The 27,806-nt window shown below is 36.9% G+C and overlaps 4 protein-coding genes, 1 non-coding gene and 1 pseudogene across 8 annotated transcripts; 4 read left to right on the top strand and 2 right to left on the bottom strand.

Annotated features, from left to right (window-relative positions):
• The window catches only part of LOC107889809 (pleiotropic drug resistance protein 3-like), a 34,827-nt pseudogene extending 31,611 nt beyond the window's left edge, over window positions 1-3,216 (top strand).
• A 6,631-nt stretch (window positions 3,217-9,847) lies between these two features.
• On the top strand, window positions 9,848-9,921 carry TRNAI-UAU (transfer RNA isoleucine (anticodon UAU)). Its single transcript has one exon. It is a non-coding gene; the product is annotated as a tRNA-Ile (tRNA).
• Window positions 9,922-10,941: 1,020 nt separating this feature from the next.
• Window positions 10,942-15,236, top strand: LOC107888357 (FACT complex subunit SPT16). The gene is made up of 2 exons (XM_016812440.2): window positions 10,942-11,373; window positions 11,770-15,236. The coding sequence occupies exon 2, from the start codon at window positions 11,782-11,784 to the stop codon at window positions 14,974-14,976; it is 3,195 nt and encodes a 1,064-aa protein (XP_016667929.2). The 5' UTR covers window positions 10,942-11,373; window positions 11,770-11,781; the 3' UTR covers window positions 14,977-15,236.
• Window positions 15,237-15,886: 650 nt separating this feature from the next.
• Window positions 15,887-20,729, bottom strand: LOC107888356 (FACT complex subunit SPT16). 3 transcript variants are annotated; one of them, XM_016812437.2, is made up of 4 exons: window positions 20,359-20,729; window positions 20,127-20,244; window positions 19,976-20,030; window positions 15,887-19,375 (listed from the first exon to the last, which is right to left on the bottom strand). In XM_016812437.2, exon 4 carries the CDS (start codon window positions 19,304-19,306, stop codon window positions 16,097-16,099), a length of 3,210 nt encoding a protein of 1,069 aa, XP_016667926.1. In that variant the 5' UTR covers window positions 19,307-19,375; window positions 19,976-20,030; window positions 20,127-20,244; window positions 20,359-20,729; the 3' UTR covers window positions 15,887-16,096. The 3 variants fall into 3 exon arrangements, with proteins under 3 accessions (XP_016667926.1, XP_016667927.1, XP_016667928.1); XM_016812438.2 differs by having other exon boundaries at window positions 15,887-19,438; window positions 20,359-20,715; XM_016812439.2 differs by having other exon boundaries at window positions 19,981-20,030; window positions 20,359-20,715.
• A 686-nt stretch (window positions 20,730-21,415) lies between these two features.
• LOC107888353 (polygalacturonase At1g48100) lies at window positions 21,416-24,187 on the top strand. Its single transcript, XM_016812435.2, has 5 exons — window positions 21,416-22,590; window positions 22,680-22,847; window positions 22,936-23,290; window positions 23,394-23,475; window positions 23,679-24,187. Exons 1-5 carry the CDS (start codon window positions 22,207-22,209, stop codon window positions 24,178-24,180), a joined length of 1,491 nt encoding a protein of 496 aa, XP_016667924.1. The 5' UTR covers window positions 21,416-22,206; the 3' UTR covers window positions 24,181-24,187.
• An 858-nt stretch (window positions 24,188-25,045) lies between these two features.
• LOC107888354 (pyrrolidone-carboxylate peptidase) lies at window positions 25,046-27,806 on the bottom strand. Of its 2 annotated transcripts, none has more exons than XM_016812436.2 (5): window positions 27,461-27,806; window positions 26,478-26,812; window positions 25,811-25,915; window positions 25,660-25,707; window positions 25,046-25,539 (listed from the first exon to the last, which is right to left on the bottom strand). In XM_016812436.2, exons 2-5 carry the CDS (start codon window positions 26,736-26,738, stop codon window positions 25,297-25,299), a joined length of 657 nt encoding a protein of 218 aa, XP_016667925.1. In that variant the 5' UTR covers window positions 26,739-26,812; window positions 27,461-27,806; the 3' UTR covers window positions 25,046-25,296. The 2 variants fall into 2 exon arrangements, with proteins under 2 accessions (XP_016667925.1, XP_040965228.1); XM_041109294.1 differs by lacking the exon at window positions 27,461-27,806 and adding an exon at window positions 27,130-27,408.

Here is a 27,806-nt window from a genome sequence, read left to right as displayed (position 1 = left end):
TCTCTCAACATGACCCTTCTTCTTACAATGCTGACACACAGCATCTGGATTAAACCAGCATTTTTCTTCTGAATAACCAGCCTTTCTGCAGTGCTTGCAAGTCTGACCTTCTCTCCTTGTAGCATCATTTTTGGCTTTCTCTCCAGGCCTTTTTGCCTTTGTAGGCAGTATTTGTTCTTGCCTGAAAGGCACCTTCTTGGTGCTCCTCCAGTCTGCTTGCTCTCCTCTGCTCTTGAGCATATAGAGCATTGATCAACTCTGTCAGGGAGATGGTGGACAGGTCCCTTGAGTCCTCGAGAGATGAGATTTTTGCCTCATACCTCTCAGGCAGAGTTGCTATAACCTTCTCCACTATCCTAGCTTCATTGAACTACTCTCCTAAGAGCCTGATGCTGTTAACCACAGCCATAATCTTGTCAGAATATTGCTTGACAGTTTCTTCTTCATTCATCTTCAAATTCTCGAAATCTCTCCTCAAGTTCAACAACTATTGCTGCCTTGTCCTCACTGTCCCTTGAAACTCTTCCTGCAACTTGTCCCAGGCCTGTTTTGGTGATTCACAGGCCATAATCCTTGTGAAAATCACATCAGACACTGAGTTTTAGATGCAAGACATAGCCTTATGCCTCTTGGTCCTTTCAACAGCATGCTGCCTGATCTGAGCCACTGTTGGATTAGCTCTAAGTGGCTCTGGTTCAACATCAGAGTTGACCACCTCCCACAGATCGAAAGCCTGTAAGTAGGTCTTCATTTTGACCACCCATATGTGATAGCCTTCTCCATTGAAGACTTGAGGTGCAGTTGGTGAAAAGCTTGATGAAGCCATGGATTTGTGTAACAGATCCCTTAAGAAATAGGCTCTAGATACCAATTGTTGGTGCTGTAACTGAAACTAACAGATTCAGTACAGACTTATCGAGCAAGTCTCGAGACTTGCTGAGCAAACAAGAGAATTCGAGCAAGAGAAAGGAAGAAAAGCTAAGAGAAAATGAAGAGAAAAATTGATGAACAAACAGAACTTCATTCATGAATTGCATAATGGCACAACGCCAATACATAAACCAGGCACTAAGCTTGTCAAAAACAGTAAGTAATTACCTAAACATCACCTACCTCCACTAATGACATGGAAACTTGAAATTTTGGCTTGTAAACTTATACAAAGTTGTGTTTACAGCTCATACATAAGCTAATTACATCAGTCAACAACCTAACTTAGTTAGAAATGAACTAAGATTACATTTCATTGACTAGGAATTACAAAATAAACAAAATAAGCTTGCATCAGCAGCTCCTGCATGTCTTGGTCTTCATGGCCTGCATGCTGTCGAGTTTGCTACATGCTGAACCAACTTCATCACCCTGTTTTCCATTGATTATTTATTTTGCAGATGCTGACCTTGCGCACTACAATAGGACAAGCAACATTAGAGAGTCGTGGACTAAACTTCGATCAAGATTTTTTCTGGATAGCAATAGCTGCCTTTTTTGGTTTTACTATAGTTCATAACACAGGATTCACCTTAGCCTTAGGTTTCTTGAAGAGTAAGTTTGTCTTTTTGGTCATTTCTTCTCATTTTCTAGTGTTTAACTCATGAAGATGAGAAATACTGGGTTATTTATCATTGACACTTGAAACATATCCAGCTCTTGGATGGTCTCGTGTTATTATTTCACGGGAAAAGCTTTCCAAGATACAGAAGAAAGATTCCACTGGAGGTGAAGATATGGTGAATGGATTAAGCCATACGAATTCCAATGGTAAGAAACCAGCTAGTAATGACTCTTCCTAGTTTTTCATTATATAATTATTTTTTCGATCTCATTCTCATCATACTTATGGTTGATTTGTCTACATCACAGGCAGGATGGTATTACCTTTTGAACCTCTGACATTAACTTTTCAGGATGTGTAATACTATATTGACACTCTTTTGGTAATGAAAAAAACATTATTCTTTCACAAAAAATCACTTTTCATGAACCATAGAATCTTGATGCATTGTTTCTTCTTGGCTCTAGGAAATGAGAAAAAAAGGATACACTGAGAGAAAGCTGCAACTCATTTCAAATGTTACGGGAGCATTAAGGCCTGGTATTCTAACAGCATTGATGGGTCCTAGCGGAGCAAGAAAAACCACTCTTCTCGATGTCCTTGTAGGTAGAAAAACTATAGGCTGCATACAAGGAGAAATTAAAGTTGGTGGATACCGTAAGGTTCAAGAAACATTTGCTAGGATATCTGGTTATTGTGAACAAAATGACATTCATTCTCCACAAATCACTGTAGAAGAATCTTGAATTTTTTCGGCTTCATTGCGCCTGGCTTCTCATATTGACTCAAAAACTAAAGCTGTTAAGAGTCTCAAATATAAGAGCTGATGTTTTCACAGAAACCAAAATTTGAGCTAAGTTGTGATGAAGTTGCTTTTAATGGTTTTGTAGGAATTTGTTAAAGAAGTTCTTGAAATTGTGGAGCTCAACGATGTCAAGGATGCCTTAGTTGGGATACCAGGTCTTTCTGGTTTATCAACAGCTCAACGGAAGCGGCTTACAATAACGGTAGAGCTTATTGCTAATCCCTCTGTAATTTTCATGGATGAACCTACAACTAGCTTGGATGCAAGAGCTGCAGCCATTGTCATGCGTGCAGTGAAGAATGTAGCTGATACAGGTCGAACAATTATTTGCACAATCCACCAACCAAGCATGGATATATTTGAAGCATTTGAAGAGGTAAAACCGGTTATGTTAATGTCTAATTATATATAAATATAATTGCTATTTTGAAGATATCTATCATAATGTATGGAACTTTTGCTTTATAAATAGCATTCATTGTTCTTTCATACATATATATTTTACTTTCATCGCAGTTGATTCTTCTGAAAGCTGGTGGGAGTTTAATCTACTTTGGCCCATTAAGTCAACATTCTTGTAAAGTTATACAGTATTTTGAGGTTAGTTCAAGTGTTTAACCACCCCATATTCTTTTCATTTTCTGATAACTCCATTTATTGCTTCTACCAGATACTCTTGATCGACCTTAACCTTACTCTCTCTAAAATCTTACTGACAGAGTATCCTGGGGTGCCCAAGATCAAAGACAACATCAATCCAGCAACATGGATGCTAGAGGTAACCTCCCCGTTTGTGGAGGCTAAACTTGGGGATAATTTTTCGAAAATTTACAAGAAATCTACTTTATATGAGTGAATTCAACTACTTAGTAGTAGTTTTGATTTTCATAAAGTTGAGTGATTCATTAGTGACCTCAAATGGAATACTCTAATCTTCATCACCAATCAAAACCTTAGAAAGATATAAATCTCTTGTTTCTTCTTGGAAAGCATATGGTGAGGACCATGGCAGATTGTTTTAAACCACCTCTGATGTTGTGTAGGAATTATACTTGAAGCATCAACTGCTTTCATAGGTAAGAAAGAGAGTGGTTAACTGGACAGAATCTACTATATTATATTCTATTATATATAATTCCAGCATATGGGAGTGAAAGTTTTCAATAGAGCCTTTAATAAAACTATTCTATCTTTTTATTAAATAAACAACTGAATTTAAATAGAGAAGAGAGTCATAACCTAATTGGGAAAATAATTCCCTTATTCTAATAAACTACTAAAACATAAAATAAAATATTCCTAGAATATCATTTGAGATTTATCTACCTAAATAAGATTTATTTACCTAATTAACTTTAAAATATATCCTAAAATATATGGGTTTCACATATTTCAATACCCTCCCTCAAGTTGGTGCATATATATCAATCATGCCCAACTAACTTTCAAGAAAATCAGAGCTTGTCTTAGAGAGCCCTTTGGTGAGTATGTCAGCAATCTGTTGTTCTGAAGGAACAAATGGCATGCACACATGGCCTTATTCAATTTTCTCATTGATAAAGTGTCTATCAATCTCAACATGTTTAGTTCTGTCATGCTGGACTGGGTTGTGAGCAATACTAATGGCAGCTTTCCTATCACAGTACAACTTCATTGCTGAAGTTATTAGTTTCTTCAGCTCTTCCATAATTCTTTTTAACCACATCATTTTTGTTTTTTGCTTCGCCAAGTCACAAGGTTTCCCCAAACAAATGTACAATATCTTGTTGTAGATCTTCCATCTGTTATTGAGCCTACCCAGTCTGCATCTATATAAGCTTCAATTCCTATTTGTTTGGATTTCTTGAAAAATAAACCCTTTCCAGGTGAACTCTTCAAGTATCTCAGAATCCAAAACACTGCTTCTTCATGTTCCTTCATTGGGGAGTGCATAAATTGACTCACTAAGCTCATTGCAAAAGCTATGTCTGGCCTTGTATGTGATAAGTAAATTAACTTACCGACTAATCTTTAGTACTGCCCTTTATCAACTAATCGACCTTCTTTATTTCTGAATTTTACATTTGGATCGATTGGTGTGTCATCTGGGCGGCAACCACTCATCCCAACCTCTTTTAAAAGATCAATCACATATTTTTTTAAGAGACCATAAGACCCTTCTTTGATCGAGCAACTTCCATTCTAAGAAAGTATTTCAAATTAAGAATGATATCATTGACATAAACTATAATAACTGTTATTCTACCTCTTTGTGAGTGTCGATAGAACATTGTGTGATCAGCTTGCCCTTGAGAGTAACCTTGTTTTTTAACAACTTGAGTGAACCATTCAAACCAAGCTTGAGTAGACTGCTTTAGACCATACAAAGATTTCCTGAGCTTACATACTTTAGTTCTAAATTTTTCTTCAAAACCTGGAGGAGGAATATGTAAACTTCTTCTTCAAGTTTCTCATTTAGGAAAGCATTCTTCACATCTAGCTGCTGTAAGGACCAATTAAGATTAACAACAATTGATAAAAGAACTCTAACAGAATTTAATTTAGCTACTGGAGCAAATGTTTCAAGATAATCTATCCTATATGTTTGAGTGTACCCTTTAGCCACCAGTCGGGCTTTATATCTATCTAAAGATCCATCCAGTTTGAATTTGGTTGTGAACACCCATTTATAGCCTACAGTTTTTTTTCCTACAGGTAATTCCACTGTTTCCCTACAGGTAATTTGGTTAAAACTAGCTTGGCCAGATCCAATACCCCAAAGTTGGAACTAATGTAATATCCTCACTAATATACATCTTTCAGGATGACTCTACTATTTGGTCCTCCAGGATGTTAGAAGACCTCATTGTTGAAGGCACTTTTTGGAAATCTAAACCAATCGCTTCAGGTATGCACATATCACCGCTAATTTACTTCTATTTGTGAAGCTTATCCATATGATTACATATCCTGCTAGATTGATATAATTCCCTCCCTGAAGATTAGAATCAGAGTAGGATTGTGTTTCAACAAATGTGACATCCATGGTAACAATAATCTTCCTATCAATTGGATCATAACATTTGTAACCCTTTTTATTAGAAGTATAGCCAACAAAGACGTATTTTTTTGCTCTATGATTTAGTTTACCTTGGTTGTGAAGATGAACGAAAACACTACACCCAAAAACTCAGAGGGATAAATCTGTGATCAATTTAGAGTTAGGAAAGTTATCTTTAAAGAGACTGAAAGGAGTTCTATAGTTTAGAGTTTTACTAGGCATTCTATTAATAAGATATGTAGCTGTTAACAAGGCTTTGCCCCAAAGATAATGTGGTGCCTGACTAGTGAACATCAAGGCTCTAGTTACTTCCAAAAGATGTCGATTTTTTCTTTCTGCAACCCCATTTTGTTGTAGTGTATTTGTACAAAAGCTTTGGTGGACTATACCATGTTTGGTTAAGAAAACACCTAATTGGTCACTAAAAAATTCCCCACCATTGTCACTCCGAAGTACTTCTATTCTCACACCAAATTGTGTTTTCACCATAGCATAAAAAAGACTGAAACACATTTTTAGCTTCAAACTTATCTTTTAATAAAAACACCCAACAAATGCGAGTATGATCATCAATAAATGTGACAAACCAATGTTTTCCTGAAAAAGCTGAGACTCTCGAAGGTCCCCAAACATCACTGTGAATTAACGAAAAAGATTTGGAAGCTTTATATTTTTGAGGTGGGAAGAATGACTGATGATGTTTAGCCAATTCACAATGATATGAAAAAGGACTTTTATTTTTAAATAGATCAAGTAACAAATATCTTAAATAGTAAAAATTAGGATGTCCAAGCCTATAATGCCAAATCATAACCTTATCAAAACTAGAAGCAGAATTTAAACATAAAGTAGTTGTTGGTTGACTTAGACAGTCGTCGTCAAGAAAGTAAATTTCACCAGATTCTTTAGCATTGCCAATCATCCTCCCCGAGGCTACCCTGAAATTTACACATAGAAGAGTCAAATATAACATGACAATTCGAGGATTGAGATAATTTACTGACCGATATGAGATTACAAGCTAGATTTGGCACATATAAAACATCATGTAAAACCAAGAAAAGCGAAATTTTAACAATGCCTTTCCCGGCTATTGTCAAGAACGACTCATCTGCTACTTTTTTTTTGTTTCCTGCACAAGGTGTGTAAGTTGAAAAAATAAAATGACTACTAGTCATGTGATCACTAGCTCCAGAATCAACGATCCACGTGTTTGTTTTACAAGGCTTGGCACTGAAAAAAATATAAAAATCAATACTTGATTGGGCAAAGGAAGAAGAAGGATTATTGGATGAGTTAGGAAGATAAAAATTCATCTGAAATTGTGGTGATTGAAAAAGCTTGTGTAGATGCTCTAGTTTTTCATTAGTGAATGGTGGCCATTCTAGAGAACTTTGGCCCTCATAATTTTCATTAGTTGTTTCAACGGTAAAACTTTCTTCCTCTGTTTGATTGTTGGATCTCTTATCTCAAATGAAAGTTGTTTTAACCATGATGTTACTACAGATAACCTAGCTCAGATGCCATGAAAGTTTTCAAGAGAGCATTTAATAAAATTGTTCTGTCTTTTATTAAATAAACAATTAAATTAGAGAAAAAAGTCATAACCTAATTGGGAAAATAATTCTCTTATTCTAATAAACTACTAAAAGATAAAATAAAATATTCCTAGAATATCTCAAATGATCTACCTAAATAAGATTTATCTATCTAAATAACTTTAAAATATATCCCAAAATATATGGGTTTCACATATTTCAACAAGGAGTGCTTGACACCAGCTCTACTTCACCTTTTTTGGAATGTTGTATGTGTCATTGACTCCAGAAGTTACAATAGCCGGAGCTTTATTGTCTGCCTTCTATCCGCTGCTTAATCTTTTCTCTGGCTTTTTGATTCCTCAACGGGTAGGCAAATACTATTATAGAGTCTTTGCTACGATGGAAAGTGAATACTTGAAAACATAATTCTAACAACTATTACCATGAGATAGTATATTCACTTGGCTGGTTATCTTGTAATCCCAAAGTGGTGGACGTGGTTGTATTATCTAATGCCTACATCATGGACATTGAATTGCTTGCTCACTTCACAATATGGAGATATAAATGATGAGGTTATGGTATTCGGTGAAGCCAAGATAGTTGCTTCTTTGCTAAAAAATTATTTTGGGTTTCATCATGATCGCTTACCTATTACAGCAATCCTTCTGATTTCCTATTCCTTAATCTTTGCAACCCTTTTTGCATTTTTCCTTTCACGTTTAAATTTTGAGAGGTGAATTTCTCCATCCCATAAGGATGAAATTGTTGTACATTGACTTACACATTATGTAACTTCCTATATTATGGTCTTATAATCTGATAAACTTTTCAAGATTCTCTTGTTTGTTTGAGTGAAAAATCTCTAGTTTCAGATTTCTCAAGTTGATAAACCTGTTTTATGATCTTATTATACCCTGACGGACTTATCTGTAAAACCTTTGTTGTTTCTGCTATGGCAGAAATCCACTGACGTTTTAGGCTTTGGTATGACAAAGATAAAGAGATAGGTGGTGGGATGAAAGTTTGAACAAACCATCAAACATTATATATATTGAGCAAAATGGTAGACAAACAACTGAACTGAGACATGGATCATGTTGTAGATCAACTTAGTAGTAGTCTAAGCCTGAACCTAGAACCTTAATGTTTTGATAAGGCAAATAATCAACCATAAAGGATGGTCATTTGCAGCTAACAAAACATTAAGGTGGTCCTATCAAACACACACTAAAAAACACCAAACTAAAGAGACAACGGCTTAGACCTCCATAACTGAAGCTCATTCAACACCCTCTAAGCATGAATCAGGACATCTATCATGGTGGTGTGCCAGCGCCAATGGTACCAGTACTACCAGGGATAGTAGGCTGGACACGAACACATCCGGTCCCAGGATAGGAACAAAAGACTGATGGCCCTAAATTAAGGCCAACACCTCCACCAGGGGTTGGAACTAGCCCGCCACTAGTACCAAAGGCTCCGAGGAAGTTCTGAGGGTGGTAAGCTTCCTCTTTGAGTCTTCTCCCTTCAGCATTTGAAGCAAGGACCAGCAGGACCATGACTGAGATCAACAGCATCCTTGCACCTCTTTCCATTATGAAAACCACTCCAAACTGCACCTTAGCAAATAGCACACTCCTCTCTCTCTCACTCACTCACTCACTGTTTGTAATTGGTTAGTATGTGAGGAGTCTGACCACTCTCCACTCCATCTTTATAGCACCGAAGTTTCACTTCTATTAATGTATGCCTAATTTCTTGTCAGCATAAAGGGATAGTCTTTAATTGGAAATTATGTTATGGTCACTAAATGATACAACTATGAAATTTAAGCTAATATTGTGATTCAATTCAACTGTAACTTCAATAAGCCCACATGAAACAACAGTAAATACAAATTAAAATAAAGCTTGCATCACTATCAAAGCTGCTACTAGTCTCTGTGTTGCTGCTAATGAGGGCTCCAAGAGAAGGTCTAAGTGGTGCAATTGTCAATCAAAGGGAAGCGAGGCAGTCCAAGTTAGAAATATTTGCCTATCATTTGATACAATGCTTGAACATGCTAGTTCTTGGGGCATAACTGTCTTTTAACTAATTGACTCCTATTAGGATTCTACAGACCACTAATACTCACCTAGATCCTTGGAGCATTTAAGGTGGATTTATGGTTCTGCTGATGAATTTATGATGTCCTTACCTAAGAACACATTAATAGGTCTGCTTAGCCTTAAATCTTGGACTGCCACTCTGGTACGTGTTCTTTTTAAGTATAAAGACATGTCCCTGTGTTATTGCATTCTTACTCATTCAACTACTTCTGATGAATCTTCTGTATTACAAAACTTGAGCACCAGGTCATGCATTAGAAGGCTAATGTGGTTCATCATTATGGTGGTTGATATCAGTTGCACTATATAAATATCTATATGATCTCATGAATAAGTTGTAAGTATAGCCTTGAGTTTTAAACAAATTTAGACTGTAAAGATAGAATGCCGATAATGGCAAGAAAACCTTATTCTAATCAACATCTAATAGAAGTAATGCAGTAACCTTGAAACATTTATTCAAATCAATATCAAACAGAGGAAGTAAACTTCTATACGGATTCTTCTTGTGCAGCCTGTACTGTGAGGGCCGGAAGGTATTTAATTCTGATTTAAATAAGGTGTAAAATGTAAGGTGTTTAAAAAATTACTCCTACTTTACAACAGTATAAAGTGTTCTTATTTTTTAACCACTAATTTTGTAACCACCGAAATAACGATTTTGATTTATTATTAATTTCAATTTTTATATTTGTAATATTTTCATTTATGTTTTTATTATTTTTGGTAATAAATCATTATGCAAGAGGGAAAGGAAATTAATGATTAAAATAAAAATACAATGCCTTGTTAATTGGTCCCGTAGCTCAGTTGGTTAGAGCGTTGGTCTTATGAGCCGAAGGTCGCGAGTTCGAGCCTCGCCGGGACCATCGGCATATTTATTTTGTATATGTTTTGGATTTTCCTGAGTCTTTAAGTCAAAGTTATAGCAGCCTGAAAGTCCATTTAGCCAGCATGGCCCAACATCCCTTCTCATGGGGGGTTTTTAGGCCCTCAACTATTCATAACTTTTTCTGATATCCCTAAACTCTTCTCACATTTGAAATTTTAATCTCAATATTTTTAATTTCAAATCCTGATTTAACAATTGTATGTAAAAAAAAAAAAACAAGTCTAATTGAGAACTCCATTGAACCATTGAACATTCTTAAAATAAATAAATAAAAATACTCATGCGTCGTGTAATATATGAAAGCTTTCACTCCACATTTTTTGAAATAGAAAAATCTTAATAAAATTTTTACAAGCCCAAATCTAATAATTTTATTTGATTATTTACCTTTTCGTGTAATATTAGTCATGTAAGTAAAATATTTTTAAATTCTAAAAATCGCCATATAATTCAATTTAATAAAAGTCTTTTGATTGCCTTTTGAATTGACTTTTAATTATTAAATAAAAAATAAAGGGACTATATTTACAGAATTAATAGTAAAAAATAATATTTTCAAATATACTAAAAATACAAGTATTAGTAGCAAAATAAAACATTTTACCCACCCAAGATTCCACATCTTGTGCTTGTAGTAAAAATATTATGCTTTTATTACTGTTTCAAGTCTATATAGTTTCTCAAAATTTAGAATTTAATTAATTTATTTTTATTTCTCAAGAATTTAGTCTATTCATTTTTCTTAGATTAAAAAAATTAAATCTAATTATTAACATAGTTGAAAATTTTCTATTAAATATAAGGACATTACAAAACTTTTTTTCTTTTTGGTAATTGTTAACAATTAGACTTTAATTTTCAAATCCAAAAAATAAAAATACTAAAGTCTTGAAAAAAAAATTCAAAGGACTAAATTCGAAACATATGAAAAGTAGAAAGAGTAAAAGAAAATTTTAACATTTATAATAGATCCCTACTCACTCCACTCTAGTGTAGAGTTCTAGACTGTTCTTAATAAAATCTAAAATAATAAAACTCCCTCCTTGCCGTTCTATTCTCCCTCTCTTTTTTGCCTTCGTATTTTTTCTCCTCTCCCATCCCGTCTTCTGGTTTTCGATTTTTTGCTTAAATCTTCTTCCATTTTCAATCTCCTCAATTAGTCCCCAGATTCCCTCTCTTTTTTATTTATTTATTTATTCGCGGCTCAATCTTCGTTTCTCTTGCCTTTCACTATACTTACCTTGTTTTCTAAGCCTCAAGCTTTGGGCTCTGTTTATTTCGGCCGCTCTCTTCGAAACCCTAACCCTAGTTTTCGCGTCTTTCAACTTACTCTGAGGCCGCCGCGGGGGCAAAGAAAGCCTAGTTGCCTTCAGAGCTTTGGGATTTCTTCGTCTCCAGATTGAAGCTTAGTGCTAGCGGAGCTGGAACTGTTAGTTTTCTTATTCTGTTCCTTTTTAGTATTTATTTAAGTGTTTTCCACGTTTTGAAACTCTAATTTGCATTCGAGTTTGAGTTTCCTTTGATGAAGGTTTCCCTTGGTATTTGGACACCTAAAAACTAGGTTTTATATGTTCTCTAGTATTAATTTGTGAAACTCAGGCTTAATTGAAATTTAAAGTGTTGGTTTTGAATTCGAAGTTGTTGAATCTTTATTCGTAAAGAGTGAGATATTTTGGTATATTTAATTTGTTTGTTTACTTTTTGAAGTTTCTGAAGTGTTTTCAGGTTTCTAAAAAACTAATCGATCCCTAAATTTTAGTTGTTAATAGTTGTTGCTGAATTGTTCTAGTAATTTGCTCATCTTTAACTATTGGTGATTGTGCAGCATAGCTTCTCAATGACTGATCATAGGAGTACAAATGGCCAGCCTCCAAATGGGATAGCTCCTGGGTCAGGAAGTATTTACTCTATTAATCTGGAAAACTTCAGCAAACGTTTGAAGGCTTTGTATTCACACTGGAATGAGCACAAAGCTGAGCTTTGGAGTTCTTCTGATGTCCTTGCAGTAGCGACGCCACCACCTTCTGAAGATTTGCGTTACCTGAAATCTTCAGCTCTAAACATTTGGTTACTAGGTTACGAGTTTCCAGAGACAATAATGGTTTTCACAAAGAAGCAGATCCATTTTTTGTGCAGCCAGAAGAAGGCTTCTCTACTTGAAGTTGTAAAGAAATCTGCCAAGGAGGCTGTGGGGGTTGATGTTGTAATGCATGTGAAAGCAAAGACTGATGATGGAACCGCATTGATGGATGCTATATTTCGGTCCATCAGAGCACAATACAAGGGTTCTGAAGATGCTCCTCTTTTTGGTTACATAGCTCGAGAGGCTCCTGAAGGAAAGCTTTTAGAAACATGGGCTGAAAAACTAAAAAGTGCTAGCTTTCAGCTTGTTGATGCAACAACTGGGTTGTCTGATCTTTTTGCTTTTAAGGACAAAGAAGAGCATATGAATGTGAAGAAAGCTGCTTATTTAAGTTACAATGTGATGAACAATGTTGTGGTTTCAAGGCTTGAGACTGTAATCGATGAGGAAAAAAAAATCACTCATGCTACCTTGATGGATGAAACAGAGAAAGCCATAGGCAATCCTCAGCTAGCTAAAGTGAAGCTCAAGCCAGAGAATGTTGATATTTGTTACCCTCCCATATTTCAAAGTGGGGGTGAGTTTGATCTCAGACCTAGTGCTGCGAGTAATGAAGAGAATCTGTACTATGATTCTGCCAGTGTTATCTTGTGTGCAGTTGGAGCTCGCTATAACAGTTATTGCTCAAATATTGCCAGGACATTCTTGATTGATGCCACTCCAGTTCAGAGCAAGGCATATGAGGTTCTTCTTAAGGCCCATGAAGCTGCAATTGGTATGTTGAAACCTGGGAACAGAATCAGTGCAGCATATCAAGCAGCACTTTCAGTTGTTGAAAAGGAAGCTCCTGATTTGGTTCCAAATCTAACAAAATCTGCTGGGACAGGAATTGGTCTTGAGTTTCGTGAGTCGGGGCTTAATCTTAATATGAAGAATGAGCGTGTGGTGAAAGCTGGAATGGTTTTCAATGTGTCACTTGGTTTTCAGAATTTGCAGTGTGCGAGTAAAAATCCAAAGAACAAGAATTTTTCTCTGTTACTTGCTGATACTGTTATTGTTGGCGAGCAAAATACAGAAGTGGTCACTGGAAAGAGTTCCAAGGCTGTTAAGGATGTAGCTTATTCATTCAATGAGGATGAGGAAGAAGAAGATAAGCATGTGAAGGTTGAAACTAATGGTTCTGACCACTTCATGTCTAAGACAGTGCTCAGGTCGGATAATCATGAGATCTCTAAGGAAGAGTTAAGGAGGCAGCACCAAGCCGAACTTGCTCGTCAGAAGAATGAAGAAACAGCTAGACGGCTTGCAGGTGGACCTGAGACTGGAGACAATAGAGCAATTGCGAAGACAGCAGCTGATTTGATTGCCTATAAGAATGTCAATGACCTGCCCCCTCCAAGAGATTTTATGATTCAAATTGACCAAAAGAATGAAGCTGTGCTCTTGCCAATATACGGCAGTATGGTTCCTTTCCATGTGGCTACTATAAGGACAGTTTCAAGCCAGCAGGATACCAATCGGAATTGCTTTATTCGGATTATATTTAACGTTCCAGGGACTCCTTTTAGTTCTCATGATTCGAACTCGTTAAAGAATCAAGGGGCAATATATTTAAAAGAAGTCTCATTCCGTTCCAAGGATCCAAGGCACATCAGTGAAGTTGTACAGCAGATTAAAACACTTCGTCGGCATGTTGTTGCTAGGGAATCTGAGAGAGCTGAGAGGGCAACCTTGGTTACTCAGGAGAAACTCCAACTTGCAGGAAATAGGTTCAAGCCTATTAGGCTACCTGACCTTTGGATTCGTCCTGTTTTTGGCGGTCGTGGGAGGAAGATTCCAGGAACACTTGAAGCTCATGTTAATGGTTTTCGATATTCTACTACTAGAGCTGATGAGCGTGTTGATGTTATGTATGGGAACATAAAGCATGCATTCTTCCAGCCTGCAGAGAAAGAAATGATCACTCTCCTTCACTTTCATCTGCACAATCACATAATGGTGGGAAACAAAAAAACTAAAGATGTGCAATTTTATGTTGAAGTTATGGATGTAGTCCAGACATTGGGAGGGGGAAAGAGGTCTGCTTATGATCCAGATGAAATTGAAGAAGAGCAAAGGGAGAGGGATAGGAAGAATAAGATCAACATGGATTTCCAGAGTTTTGTGAATCGAGTTAATGATCTCTGGGGGCAGCCTCAGTTTAATGGTCTCGATCTTGAGTTTGATCAGCCTCTTAGAGAACTTGGCTTCCATGGTGTACCTCACAAAGCCTCAGCTTTTATTGTCCCGACTTCTAGCTGTCTGGTTGAGCTGGTAGAAACTCCTTTCCTTGTGGTCACCTTAAGTGAGATCGAGATTGTGAACTTGGAGAGAGTTGGTCTTGGGCAAAAGAATTTTGACATGACCATTGTGTTTAAGGACTTCAAGAGAGATGTGCTCAGGATTGATTCTATTCCTTCAACATCACTTGATGGCATCAAGGAATGGCTTGATACTACAGACCTCAAGTATTATGAGAGCAGGTTGAATCTGAACTGGCGGCAGATTCTGAAGACAATTACTGATGATACACAGAGCTTCATTGAAAATGGGGGTTGGGAATTTTTGAACTTGGAGGCTAGTGATTCAGAGTCTGAGGATGAAGAGGAGTCAGATCAGGGTTATGAGCCATCTGATATGGAGTCTGAATCTGAGTCAGAGGATGATGACTCTGATAGTGCATCACTGGTTGAATCTGAGGATGAAGAGGAGGAAGATTCTGAGGAAGACTCGGAAGAAGAAAAGGGAAAAACCTGGGAGGAGTTGGAGAGGGAAGCGAGCAATGCGGACAGGGAGAAAGGGAATCAATCAGATAGTGAGGAGGATAAGAGGAGAAGGAAAATGAAGGCTTTTGGGAAATCTCGAGCGCCTCCTAGTAGTGCTATTCCCAAACGTTCCAAGCTACGATAGTTGTGATAGTATTTCTTTTAGTTACATTGCCAGTTTTTTTTTGGTACCCCAGGGAGGTGGGGTTAATGTTTAGACATGATTTAGTTAGCAGTAGTGCTTTAGAAGAATGTTGTTTTCTAACATAGCTCTGAATTCAGAAGTGTCATCTTATGGATCCTGTTCCTTTGTCTTAAGCAGTTAGGCAGTAAGTTTGATTATCTGGAGGATCGTTTTGTTTGTAAATTTGTGGCAGCAGTTCAATGGGAGTAAAATTTTCATTATTTCGTCTCTTTTAGTCCCTTTATTGGATTTTTTCTTAGAAAGTTTCAAATTTATGGGACTGGATTTACAAAATTACTTGCCTGCCATGGTACTTGTTCAAGTAAGAGGTTTTTTCATCTTTTTTGGCTTTATGCCTCGTATGGCATGTACCACTTTATTTCAATGTCAAAAAAGAAAAAGAAAATCTGTTTTTTTAACTTTGCCTATGGTGTAACCATTTTTTGATGTTTATAAATGTGGTAGGGTGCTATTTAGACTGCTTAATTTACAAGCTTCATCTCCCAGGATGTTGTGAAGCTCTCAGGTCCAAAGTCTCTTGAAGCCAAGATAAGCATGCTTGATCATGCCAATGCCCAGTTGCTGGAACTTGAATTATGCTAGTGGTAATTTCCTTCATCTTTATGATCCTACCTTGCAGACACAGTTACCAAGTTAATTTTCTTTTGTTTCTGCAGTTTTATCTTTGTTGCATTATTTACAGTCAGCATGTTTTTGCAGGCTCAGGTACCTCACCGCGAGGCAATTAGTCTGCTCATTACATTGTTGAAAAAACCTAATGACACTTGTCTACTTCCTGTTGTTTGGTTATAAATTCATAATATGGAGGAGCTAGAATAAAAATGAGAGCAGGTGAGATGCACATCCAAGATTACAGGTAAAACCTCCATGATATTTTATCTTAGCTAATTTACTGGTAAAAGTTTATAACAAGTTGATTGACACACAAAAAAGGGATGGAAAGCAACAAATAAAAAACCTTGATTAAACATATACTACTGAAAGCAACTAGTATTATTTAGTACAACTACCATATTTTACTAGGTTGCTGGTACTACTACATTTGTTTTCAAAAAGCATGTCACCTCAATTTGGACCTCTTCGGAAGGTTACCGCTGGGTCTCTTATCAGGTACACGACCTTTACCGAAAGCCTTCATCTTTCTTCTCTTCCGTTCTTCCTCGCTATCGGAATCATCTCCTTTCTCTCTATCTGCATAGCTTGCTTCCCTCTCCAACTCTTCCCAAGTCTTTCCTTCATCTTCCTCCGAATCTTCATCTGAGTCTTCTTCGTCATCATCTTCAGATTCAACCAACGATTCACTATCATCATCCTCATCCTCTGATCCTGATTCAGACTGCACATCTGAAGGCACATACCCTTGGTCAGACTCTTCTGAGTTCTCAGACTCGGAATCACTGACTTCCATGTTCAAAAATTCCCATCCACCATCTTCAATGAACTTTTCTGGATCATCAGTGATAGTTTTCAGTATAGGACGCCAATTCAAATTTAGTCTGCTCTCATAGTACTTGAGATCAGTGGTATTAAGCCACTCTTTGATGCCATCTAGTGATGTAGAGGGAATCGAGTCAATCCGAAGGACATCTCGCTTGAAGTCCTTGAATACAATAGTCATATCAAAATTCTTCTGCCCCAGACCAACTCTTTCGAGGTTAACTATCTCAATCTCACTTAGGGTGATCACCACAAAAGGAGTCTCTATTAGCTCAACCAGGCAGTTTGATGTTGGCACAATGAAAGCAGAGGCTTTATGGGGAACCCCATGGAAGCCAAGCTCTCTCATGGGCTGATCAAATTCAAGGTCAAATGCTTTAAATTGAGGCTGTCCCCACAAATCATTAACCCGATTCACAAAGTTCTGGAAGTCCGTGTTAATTTTATTCTTTCGGTCACGCTCGCGTTGCTCTTCCTCAATCTCATCAGGGTCATAGGCAGATCTCTTCCCACCGCCCAATGTCTGAACTATATCCATCACCTCTATATAAAACTGCACATCCTTGGTTTTCTTATTACCAACCATGATGTGATTATGTAAATGAAAGTGCACCAGAGTGATCATTTCTCGCTCTGCTGGCTGGAAGAAGGCATGCTTGATGTTTCCAAACATTACATCAACACGTTCATCGGGCCTTGAAGTAGAATACCTGAATCCGTTTGTGTGAGCTTCCAGTGAACCTGTCAGCTTTCTACCACGACCACCAAAAGGGGGACGAATCCATAGATCGTGCAACTTAATTGGCTTGAACTTGGCTGATGCAAGTTGCAGCCTCTCCTGGGTAACTAAAGTTGCCCTCTCAGCCCTTTCAGACTCTCTAGAATTAACTTGCCGGCGGAGTGTTTTGATTTGCTGCACGACTTCAATGATATGCCTCGAGTCCTTGGAGCGGAATGAAACCTCTTTCAAGTATATTGATCCTTGAAACTTGAGAGAGTTTGCATCATGCGGAGTGAAAGAGGTGCCAGGTACATTGAATATTATCCTGATATAACTAGTACGGTTACTATCCTGTTGGCTGGACACACTCTTAACTGTAGCCACATGGAAGGGGACCATGCTACCATAAATTGGTAAGAGGATAGCTTCATTCTTCTGGTCAACTTGAATCATCAAATCTCTAGGAGGAGGCAGATCATTAACATTCTTATATGCAATCAAATCACCAACTGTCTTCACTGCACCGCGATTATCTGCTGCATTAGCACCCCCACCAGCAAGTCTCCTTGCAGTTTCTTCGTTCTTCTGGCGAGCAAGTTCAGCTTGATGCTGCCTTCTTAGCTCTTCTTTAGACATTTCATGGTTGTCTGACCTGAGTGTTGTCTTGGAGAATAATGTCTCATTACCATTGTCCTCGGCTTTAACCTTCATCTTCTCTTCTTCATCATCTTCGTTAAATGAGTATGCCACATCTTTGACAGCTTTAGAACTTTTCGAAGTTAAGACATCCGGTACTTTCTCACCAACAATGACTGTATCTGCAAGCAACACCGAGTATTTTCGAGTCTTGGGGTTGTTCGTCTCCGTCTGCAAGTTCTGAAAGCCAAGTGAGACGTTGAAAACCATCCCTGGTTTCAAAATTCGGTCATTCTTGGCATTAAGGCTGAGCCCCGTCTCACGAAACTCAAGGCCTATTCCAGTCCCTGCAGTTTTAGTCAAGTTTGCAGCTAATTCAGGAGCCTCCTTCTCTACCACTGAGACTGCTGCCTGATAAACAGAATTCACCTTGTTCCCAGATTTCAAAGCACCAATGGCTGCTTCGTGAGCTTTAAGGAGGACCTCATAAGCCTTGCTTTGTTTGGAATTGGCATCAATCAGAAAGGTTCGAGCAATATTTGAACAGTAGCTGTTGTATCGAGACCCAAGTGCACATATAATTACACTGGTTGAGTCATAGTAAAGATTCTCATCATTGCTTGAAGCACTTGGTTTTAGATCAAATTCTCCTCCACTCTGAAAAATTGGGGGGTAACAAATGTCAATGTTCTCAGCCTTCAATTTCACCTTAATCCGTCCTGGTTCCAGTATAGTCTTCTCTGTATCATCCATCAGTGTTGAGTGAGAAACCTTCCTCTCCTCATCAATTGCCTTCTCAAGTTTGGGCACCACAAATTGCCTCATAACAGATGAAGTCAAGAATGCAGCTTTTTTCACATTTGTAAGCTCAGTTTCATCTTTCACAGCAAACAACTCAGAAAACCCAGTTGTTACATCACTTAGCTCAAATTTTGCACTCTTTAACTTTTCATCCCATGTCTCTAGAAACTTGCCCTCAGGTGCCTCCCTTGCTATGTGACCAACAATAGGCACATTATGATCACCAGAGCTAGCCTGAGAATGGATAGCTCGAAAAATGGTATCCATGAGACCGGTTCCATCATCGCCCTTGGCCTTCACATGAATAACGACTTCAACATCAATAGCTTCTCTGGCAGACTTCTTCACAACATCAAGCAAAGAGGCCTTTTTTTGGCTACACAAGAAATGGATCTGTTTCTTCAAGAAAACCATAATGGTTTCCGGGAATTCATAGCCTACCAACCAAATATTCAGTGCAGAGGATTTCAAGTACCTCAGGTCCTCTGAAACTGGTGGAGTTGCAATGGTGAGAGCACTGGAAGAACCCCATAGATCGGTATTGTGTTTATTCCAATGTGAATATAACATTTTCAACCGCTTGCTGAAGTTATCCAGGTTGATGGCATATGGGTTGGCAGCTGTCGCCGGCTTGCCATTTGCAGGCTTGACATTTCTATTCCGGTTGTCAGCCATAGGGAATCACTCAAATACTGAACTTGAATCAAGGAAGTAAAGCTTGTTGGGTGTGGCGGTCAGCATATACTGTGATAAACAACAAAGAGTTATCAGTTCTCATCTCCTTTTTCTATTTGGCGATACTTCAACCTGAAACATTCCATTAGCTATATGATTTATGCTGCATGCACTTGGAATTATCTCAGCCTGATATGCATAATAAGATTAGATAAAGGAAGTAACAAAATGATTGGAAAAATCAAAAAGTTCAATTGCTGAAACCATTAACACAGCACAAGCTGATGAATATCCTGTCTCCCAATGGGGTAGTATTATAAAACCGAATTTCGTTTTATCCGTTGTTGGATTAAGCGGCAAAGAGTTTAGTATCTCCGCAAAGAGTTTAATACCCCTTCACTAAAATTTCGGGTTCAAATCTCGTAGATAGAAAAGTAACGCTGAAATAGTTTCTCATTTTGACTTGACTCGATCTCGATCTAAATATCGGAATTTTCAGCCAAAAAAGCTTTGTGCCACTTGTCATTTTCCACTGAATTAATTGTTGGTATCATATATATGTTCAATGGTGGTATCATATTCAGACTGTCTAAATTATCTGGTTAAAACTAACTTATTTCCTTTTAATCAGATATTTCAGGCACTAGAAAGAGATTATTGAGCAAATACCTTACAGCTTTCTGTCTCCCCTAGAGCGGAAGCAGCAACTCGTTTGTTACGGACCCTGATACAACGAATTCTAAATTCACGTCAGCCTTGAATTCATCATATTACAATGATTCATTCATAGAACAAAATTTCAATGGAAAAAAGAGATCACCTGCGAAGGAAAAAAGCCTTTAGCTGTATCAAATCCTCAATTTTCCGATGGCGAAAGCTAAATTCCAGAAAACCCAATCACCAGATTTCCAGCATGAAGCAGTCGATCCTTGGTTTCACTATCCATACAAAAAAAAAAGATGATGATCTAGAAAGAAGAAAACAGTAAACCTTTACCAACAGAGAACAAGATTGAAAATGTAAATAAAATTGGGTCAAGATGAAGAACCAACCTGCGAGGATATCATCTGAGTGAAATCAAAGAAGACATCAAAGAAAAAAGGATAAGCAGATGACGATGACGAAAAGTGGATGCGATTTGAAGAATATGGATGGTGTTTTCTTTATTTGGGAGGATTGGGCAAAGAGAGAAAGTGGATCAGAGATGAAAGATCATCGTTTTAAGGATTATGAAATAGATAGTAATAATGGAGAAATGGGAAATTTGAAGCAGCAGCAGCAGCAGCAGCAGGATGGGGAAGATAATGGCAATGGTGAAAAAAAGAACGGAGAAAGAAGGACATAGAAGAATGAAGGCTAAATAGTAAAATAGCCTATGGAGATTTTTCTTTTAAAAAATTTGTTGGAAATATCAATTATGAGATGTTTCAAGGCTTAGGTCAATTCTCTCTTCTTCTTTTTTGGATTATTTTTCTTTTTGTTTTATTTAGATATTTTTTTATTTAATGAAGTGCTTGTTGTAATTTATAATCATCTTTTGGACCATTTACTGTGTAAGCTTTAGAATCAAGTCGTGTGTCATAATTATATTTCAAGGAATTATATAACTTTTTTTTTGGAAATAGTAATTTAATTTTTAATTAATTCAGATTTTAAATGTTCGAATATTTTGAATTTAAATAATTTCAACTTCGTTGTTTTAAATTCGGATTATTCAACTTTACTTATTGAGTTTTTTCATATTAAATAATCTTAAGCTCACCTTAGGTTATATATTTGAATTGATTTGCATCCTTTTGAGTTTAGATCTCGAGTTATTTTTAATTTACATTATTAAGTATTTATAATAAAAACGAGCTATTTATAATAAAAACGGGAACGGGCTGAGTCTAACTTGATCAAATCAAAATTAAATTTTTAGAATTAAAAAAAAAAACTGTTAAGAGTATATTACGGAATGATTAGTGTCAGTTGAAAATCTTCATTAAAGGGTTAATTCATAGTAAGTTCTTATACTACGTCTTAAGTTTTAAATTAGAAAAGATCATTTTAGATTTAAATTATTTATAAATTTTGGTAGTTGAATTTTATAATCGAATCGAATTTGAATTCAGATTAAAACATTGATTGCCCGGAAAGGGGAAACATTGGGCTTGGGTTGGCCTTTAATTTTATAAAACCAAATCTTTATTGGGCCAATACATATTTCCCTCTTTCAAATCCTCATTTGAATTGGGCACTGCCCAAAAACACTTATGCATCTCACCTTAAATCTCTCATAGAAGCTATTTTCTTAAAGCATCACCTTCACAAAAAGAAGGAACCTTTTTATCCCTAAAACTCCCACCTGTCATCTGACTTTTTTGATCCCAAAATGTGGTTAAGCTCCATTTCTAAAATAAGTAAAGAAATGGGACCATGAACAGAGAATGAAACCCAACAGCCAAAGCATGCCCTGCTGATTTTACAACAGCCCCATCTCAATATCTCCACATCCTCTAGAATGTGGCCAACCCCTATACATATAGCATGGAACTGGTCGGTTTCTTGCCACTATTTGTATAATTGATGACCACAAACCAAAATGGTGCTTCCCATTGAGAATTCCTCTATTGCAACTCAATATTCTTTCAGCCGCCATCTCTTGCTCCAAGTGGTCAGTGGTCACATTATATGGGGACCTTGTTGCTTGCTTCTCTTGTAACTTCCATGATCTTTAGGTGAAGAACCAGTGACAAATTCTTTGAATGTCAAAAGTGAGAATTTGGTTAATGGCTATAATGCTATATACCACCTAGTACACAGGGCAAACCTAGGATAGCGGAGCCTGCTTTTGCTCTATAAGTAGAGGGTACTGATATTTTTCATTACATCCCTCCACTCACTCCTCACTCAAGCTAATGGCTAAGCTTACCATGCCCTTTCATCAAGTTCTTCTATTGCTTTTCTTTATCTTTTCATGCCTGTTCTTCGTTACCATTCAAAGCAGACATCATTATGGCCACTCAGAACAGGAGCAATTCCACATTGTGTCTCATGTTTCTCTTCCTCCTTCACTTGCACCAGAAGCTGCTGTTGCTGGTCCAAGTTACAGTGTCTTCAATGTACTTGATTTTGGTGCTGTTGGGGATGGAGTCACTGATGATACTCAAGCATTTAAGTTGGCTTGGGACACGGCATGCCAAATTAAATCAGCTGTTCTTCTAGTTCCTGATGGCTATTCCTTTATGTTACAATCTACAATCTTTTCAGGACCTTGTAAGACTGTTGGCCTTGTGTTTCGGGTAATAAACGTTGTCATTTTCGGTTTAGATTGAGCTTTATATATTCTGTAACATTTTCACCATTGACTTGTTTGGATTTTGGTGAGAAGATTGATGGAACTATAATGCCACCTGATGGACCTGATTCTTGGCCAAGAAATATCAGCAAACGACAATGGCTAGTCTTCTATAGAATCAACGGGATGTCAATGCAAGGTGCTGGCCTTGTAGATGGCAAGGGAGAGAATTGGTGGAATCTTCCCTGCAAGCCTCACAAAGTAATCCACCGTACTCATGTTTTAACATTCATGTTACTTAATTCACCATTAAAGTCCATGACTAACATAGTATATATCTGCTAAGCAGGGAGTTAATGGGACAACAATGCCTGGCCCCTGTGATAGCCCTGTAGTAAGTACAACTGAGACTTACACTTTAAGTGGCCCTTCCTTTTTCGAAAAGCAAATTCTTTCTGGTTTTTTGAACATTTATCACTGGGTTTTCTTAATGCAGGCTATAAGGTTTTTCATGAGCTCTAACTTGACAATTAAAGGACTTAAAATCAAGAACAGTCCACAGTTCCATTTCCGGTTTGATGCCTGCCATGGCGTTCGTGTAGAATCACTAACCATCAAAGCACCAGCCCAAAGTCCCAACACAGATGGAATTCACATTGAGAACACAAATAATGTGCAGATTTATAATTCCATCATATCCAACGGTGAGTTTTCATACAAAATGACTCATGGTCATACATATAATCAGAATATAGTGCTTACAACTCTTTGAAATACATCACATGTACTACATTTATGATCTTTTAGGTGATGATTGTATATCAATTGGAGCTGGTTGCTATGATGTTGATATAAACAACATAACTTGTGGTCCAAGTCATGGAATAAGGTATGCGAAACCGTTAGTATCATAGGCTTCAGAGTTGCCATTGAATTTCTTAACCTATCAAACATCTTAGGGCGGCGGAAGGATGCTATTTATGTCTCTTTTCTTCACCTCATTATTATTTAGTTTCATTTCTAAATGAGTACCATTATGTTCTATTTAAAACTTTCTAGGTTAGGCTAACATATTTTTATTTCTTATTGCAGCATTGGTAGTCTCGGCATCAATAAATCACGTGCCTGCGTTTCGAACATCAGCGTTTCAGATTCGGTCATACAACATTCCAATAACGGCATTCGAATTAAAACCTGGCAAGGTGGCTCGGGTTGCGTGTCAAAAGTTGAATTCAGTAACATCCATATGGAAGCTGTTCGGAATCCGATTATCATAGATCAATACTACTGCCTCACCAAAAACTGCAGCAACCAAACGAGTGCAGTTGTGATTAATGACATTTCCTACAGTAATATTAAGGGTTCATTTGATGTTAGAAGTCCACCAATGAGTTTTGCTTGTAGTGACTCAATTCCATGCACAAACCTTAAACTGACACAAGTAGAGCTGCTACCTGCTGCCAAAGGTCGCACTGTGGCAAATCCCTTTTGCTGGAATGCTTATGGAACTGTCCTCAAACAAACTATTCCACCAGTTTATTGCTTGATGGAGGAAACTAATGCCACAATTGATAACACACTATTATGTGGATAGTTGTTGAATCACATGGTCATGTAAAATATATAAGATTAATCAACTGTATAAGTACCCAAGGAATAGATCAAGAAAGAAGAAAATGATGGATTCTCAAGTTGTATGAAATTCAATCCAGTGCTAGGAAAAAAACCTTATCTTATTATGGCATTTCATACCAGAAATTCCTTTCTTTCTTGATTAGTAAAAAATCTGAACCAGAGATGCCATAGAGCTAAGTGGCTCTCGGCTCTCAGTTCATACGGCAAGATGTTGACACCAGAGGTAATTCAACGATGTAAATTTGCAGAAACAAACTCAAGGAACTGGACAACCAAAGGGCAACTAACTTACTGATTTATGCGCAATGGTTCACCCATACCAAATCACAATATTAACTTGAAGATATCCCATAACCCATCCCTTAATTACATTATCTGTTAGAAGTATAATATTAACTTGAATCAGAAAATAACCCCACCAACATAGCATATACAAGATAATAAGCCCTCCAGCCTTTTGGTTATTTACAGCATGAAAAGACACAAAATTAAGCTGGCATGCAACGTCATACTTAAAAAGATAATTTGTCTAGCATGAAACTCGCTATAAGCATCGAGGGTGAAAGAGGAAATGAGTTAGTGAAAGTAATCTTAAGTTATGTAAAGTCTTCCCTGAATGCCATAGTTCAATCCTAATTCATTTCAGTTTCTGCACTACATCAACAGATGGTTCAACCTTATTAATAAAAAGCCTTTAAGGAAAGCAGACCACCAGATAATTAAGGATTAGCTAGAATGATAACAGAGCAAAAATACAGTTAGGGATAAGAAAAAATGCAAGAAGAGATACTCAAAATGAGAAGAAAAAGTAAATATTCTGGTAATAGAAGCAAACAGGAATTTATTGACATATTAACAAGAAGATTCAAGAAATTTCCAAGCAGCAGAGGAAGCATTTTAGAGAAATAAAAGAAATACATAAGGTGTATGTGCTGAAATACAGTTTTTATTCATTCACATACACTTATCCTTTTATTAAAGACTTTCAACAAACATGCATCCTTCCATCCACCCCTCACATACAACCCTACAACCATATCAATTTCTGGACATAAAGATGAGTGGATGCAGTATGTTACTGACATAGAGAAGCAAGTACCTCCAACAAGGAAGCTGCAAATTTCATTTGGGTCTCCTCATCTATGGTCAAGAAGAGAGGGAAATGGACAAAGAGAGATTTGATCGCATTCTGTTCGGCAAAGCGAAGGGAGTGGTAGTAAACATAATTGCACACAAACCGTCCTGCATCATCGGAGGTCATCACCTCAAATCCCTTCTTTGCTAAGGCCTTTGTAATCTCCTCAACAGGAAGAGAAGTCTGCACAGAGGTAACAAAGGAAACTCTTTAACAATGGAGGTAAGAAATGAAAGAATAAATTATAGGTGTAATTTTAACCGTGCTAGGCAGCAAAAGATATCTTAAAGAAAACAATACTACCTCTCTTACACGTGAAATTCCACCATCTGCAGGAATAATGGGTACTTTCTGTAATCAATAGAAAATGTTAACAAAAGAAAGAAAGTTTGAAATAAAAGAGGCATGCCAAGTTGCACATGTGCCATAAAAGTGGAAAAGGATTATATCTAACCTGAGGTTTCCATCCCATCTCATCAGGGCAACGGAAAGTAGCTTCATTCGCAGCTTGACGCTCAACAGCAAATCTACTTGCACCACTATTGACTCCAAAATGTAGCTGAAGAAACATTGTAAGAATGACCAAGATATGTAAGCCTTCATTTGTCAGACAGAGAGTTAGATTTCACCAAAGACTAGTAATTAAGATAACAACTGTTGAAATCCCTAATAAACAATGAATAAAAATTGGCCTCACTTATTGCAGAAGTGCTTATTTCATGTATTTAAGATATCAAAGAAAGTATAAAGAAGATGGCCGGAAAGAACTGGACAACCTTGGATTACCTGATTGGCTGATCATAGATCCCAATCCCATAACATGCATTTTTACCATGGATTTATCAGGTATTGGCACATTACAGATATTTTAACCTTTTTACTTTTGGCAATAGATAAATATGTGGGGGTTATAATCACAACAATAAGATCCTTTTTATGCATTAATCAGGTACCAAAAAAGGCTTCAGCCTACTTTATGCAAAGCTAAAACAAATTACTACGCATTACACTATAATAAAAGAATTCCGACAACATAAACAGAGATTACCAAGGCAGCTACGAAGTTGACGTGAATGTATGAAAATAAGCAATTACTACACAATAGAAAGTGACTAACTAACCCAAATAATTCTCCCAGAACAAGAAGATTCCTTGCCGGTTAAGGCAGATTGCAATGTCTGGTATAGTTGAGGGAGTGCTCCCTGACCTGCAGTCTCAAGAACACTACAGCTGCCAAGAATAACACCTTTTGGCAAACCTTTCTTTTCTGTATACTCTTTTAAATTACTGACAACTGTTTCAGTTGGATTCTCTGAAACTCCATGGAATTTCTTAAAACCAGTCACATGGATGGTTACTGCTGCTGGCCCTTCGGACCCCATCAATCAATCAACTACTTTTGGATGATAGTGACAATCTATTATCGCATGAAAATTTGATTTAGTTACCTAAGTACCTACATTAACCAACGCGTAACATAAGTTAACAGAACCAGGAACACACAAGCTTGATGAAACAGGAAACTGGGACCTCCTCCCACTTTCAAATTTCAAAACTTTCATGGTTAACAATTATCCAATTCATCCCCAAAAAGTTTGCAAGAACACATGCAACTCTCAATACCAATTAAGATGTAATTAAAAAAGATCAAAAATTGGTAGCAGGGAAATGAGTTTTAGCTTCTAGTGCATCAATTTAACCACCTAACAATGTCTGTTTATACACAAGAATTCCGATGACAAATTCACAAAACAATATATAAATTAACAAAACCTTCAAAAACCCAAAACTTTTAAAAGCCTTGAAAGCATCTAGATGTAAGAGAAAAGAATGATTATTCATGAATCTGCAGAAAGGAACAAGTTAAGGGGAAATTGAAAAACTGGGTGAGCAAAAGTCAATAATCTACTTCTAAAACCATCGATTAACAATCTGAAAAAAAAATTCAGATAACCTAATCTAAGACCAATCAATTTAATAGGGAAGTCTACAATTGAAAATTCAATATAAGACCAATAGGTGCTTAAAAACCAAGCCAAGATAGAAAATTTATGAAATACCCAGATGGGCAAAAACAAGAAAAAATAAAAACCCAGAATTTTACCTGGAAAGCAAAGGGCAGAGATTAGAACAAGTCACATGTGAAATGAAAAAAAAAAGACCAAAAAAGAATAAAGAAGTTTTATTTTGCTGGCCGGTATTGTTGACGAAAAAGGCAAGAGAAAGAAAAATGAAATGACTCAACCACCAGTCTTATCTGATATAAAGTTGATTTAAATAAACAATGGTTAAGCTGATGTTAGAGATTCCCACTTGATTAAAAGAAAGAGAGAAAAAGTAAAACCAAAAAAAAAAACCAATAGAAATTGTATCCATTTGAAAGAAGGAAAAAGAAATACTGTATCCACATTGTATTTATACCATTGATTCTATCTTTTTATCCAAATTTT

The sequence above is a fragment of the Gossypium hirsutum genome, chromosome D13 (genome assembly GCF_007990345.1).
Source record: "Gossypium hirsutum isolate 1008001.06 chromosome D13, Gossypium_hirsutum_v2.1, whole genome shotgun sequence".
Classification (NCBI taxonomy): domain Eukaryota; kingdom Viridiplantae; phylum Streptophyta; class Magnoliopsida; order Malvales; family Malvaceae; genus Gossypium; species Gossypium hirsutum.
This window is presented reverse-complemented; position numbering and strand designations above follow the sequence as displayed.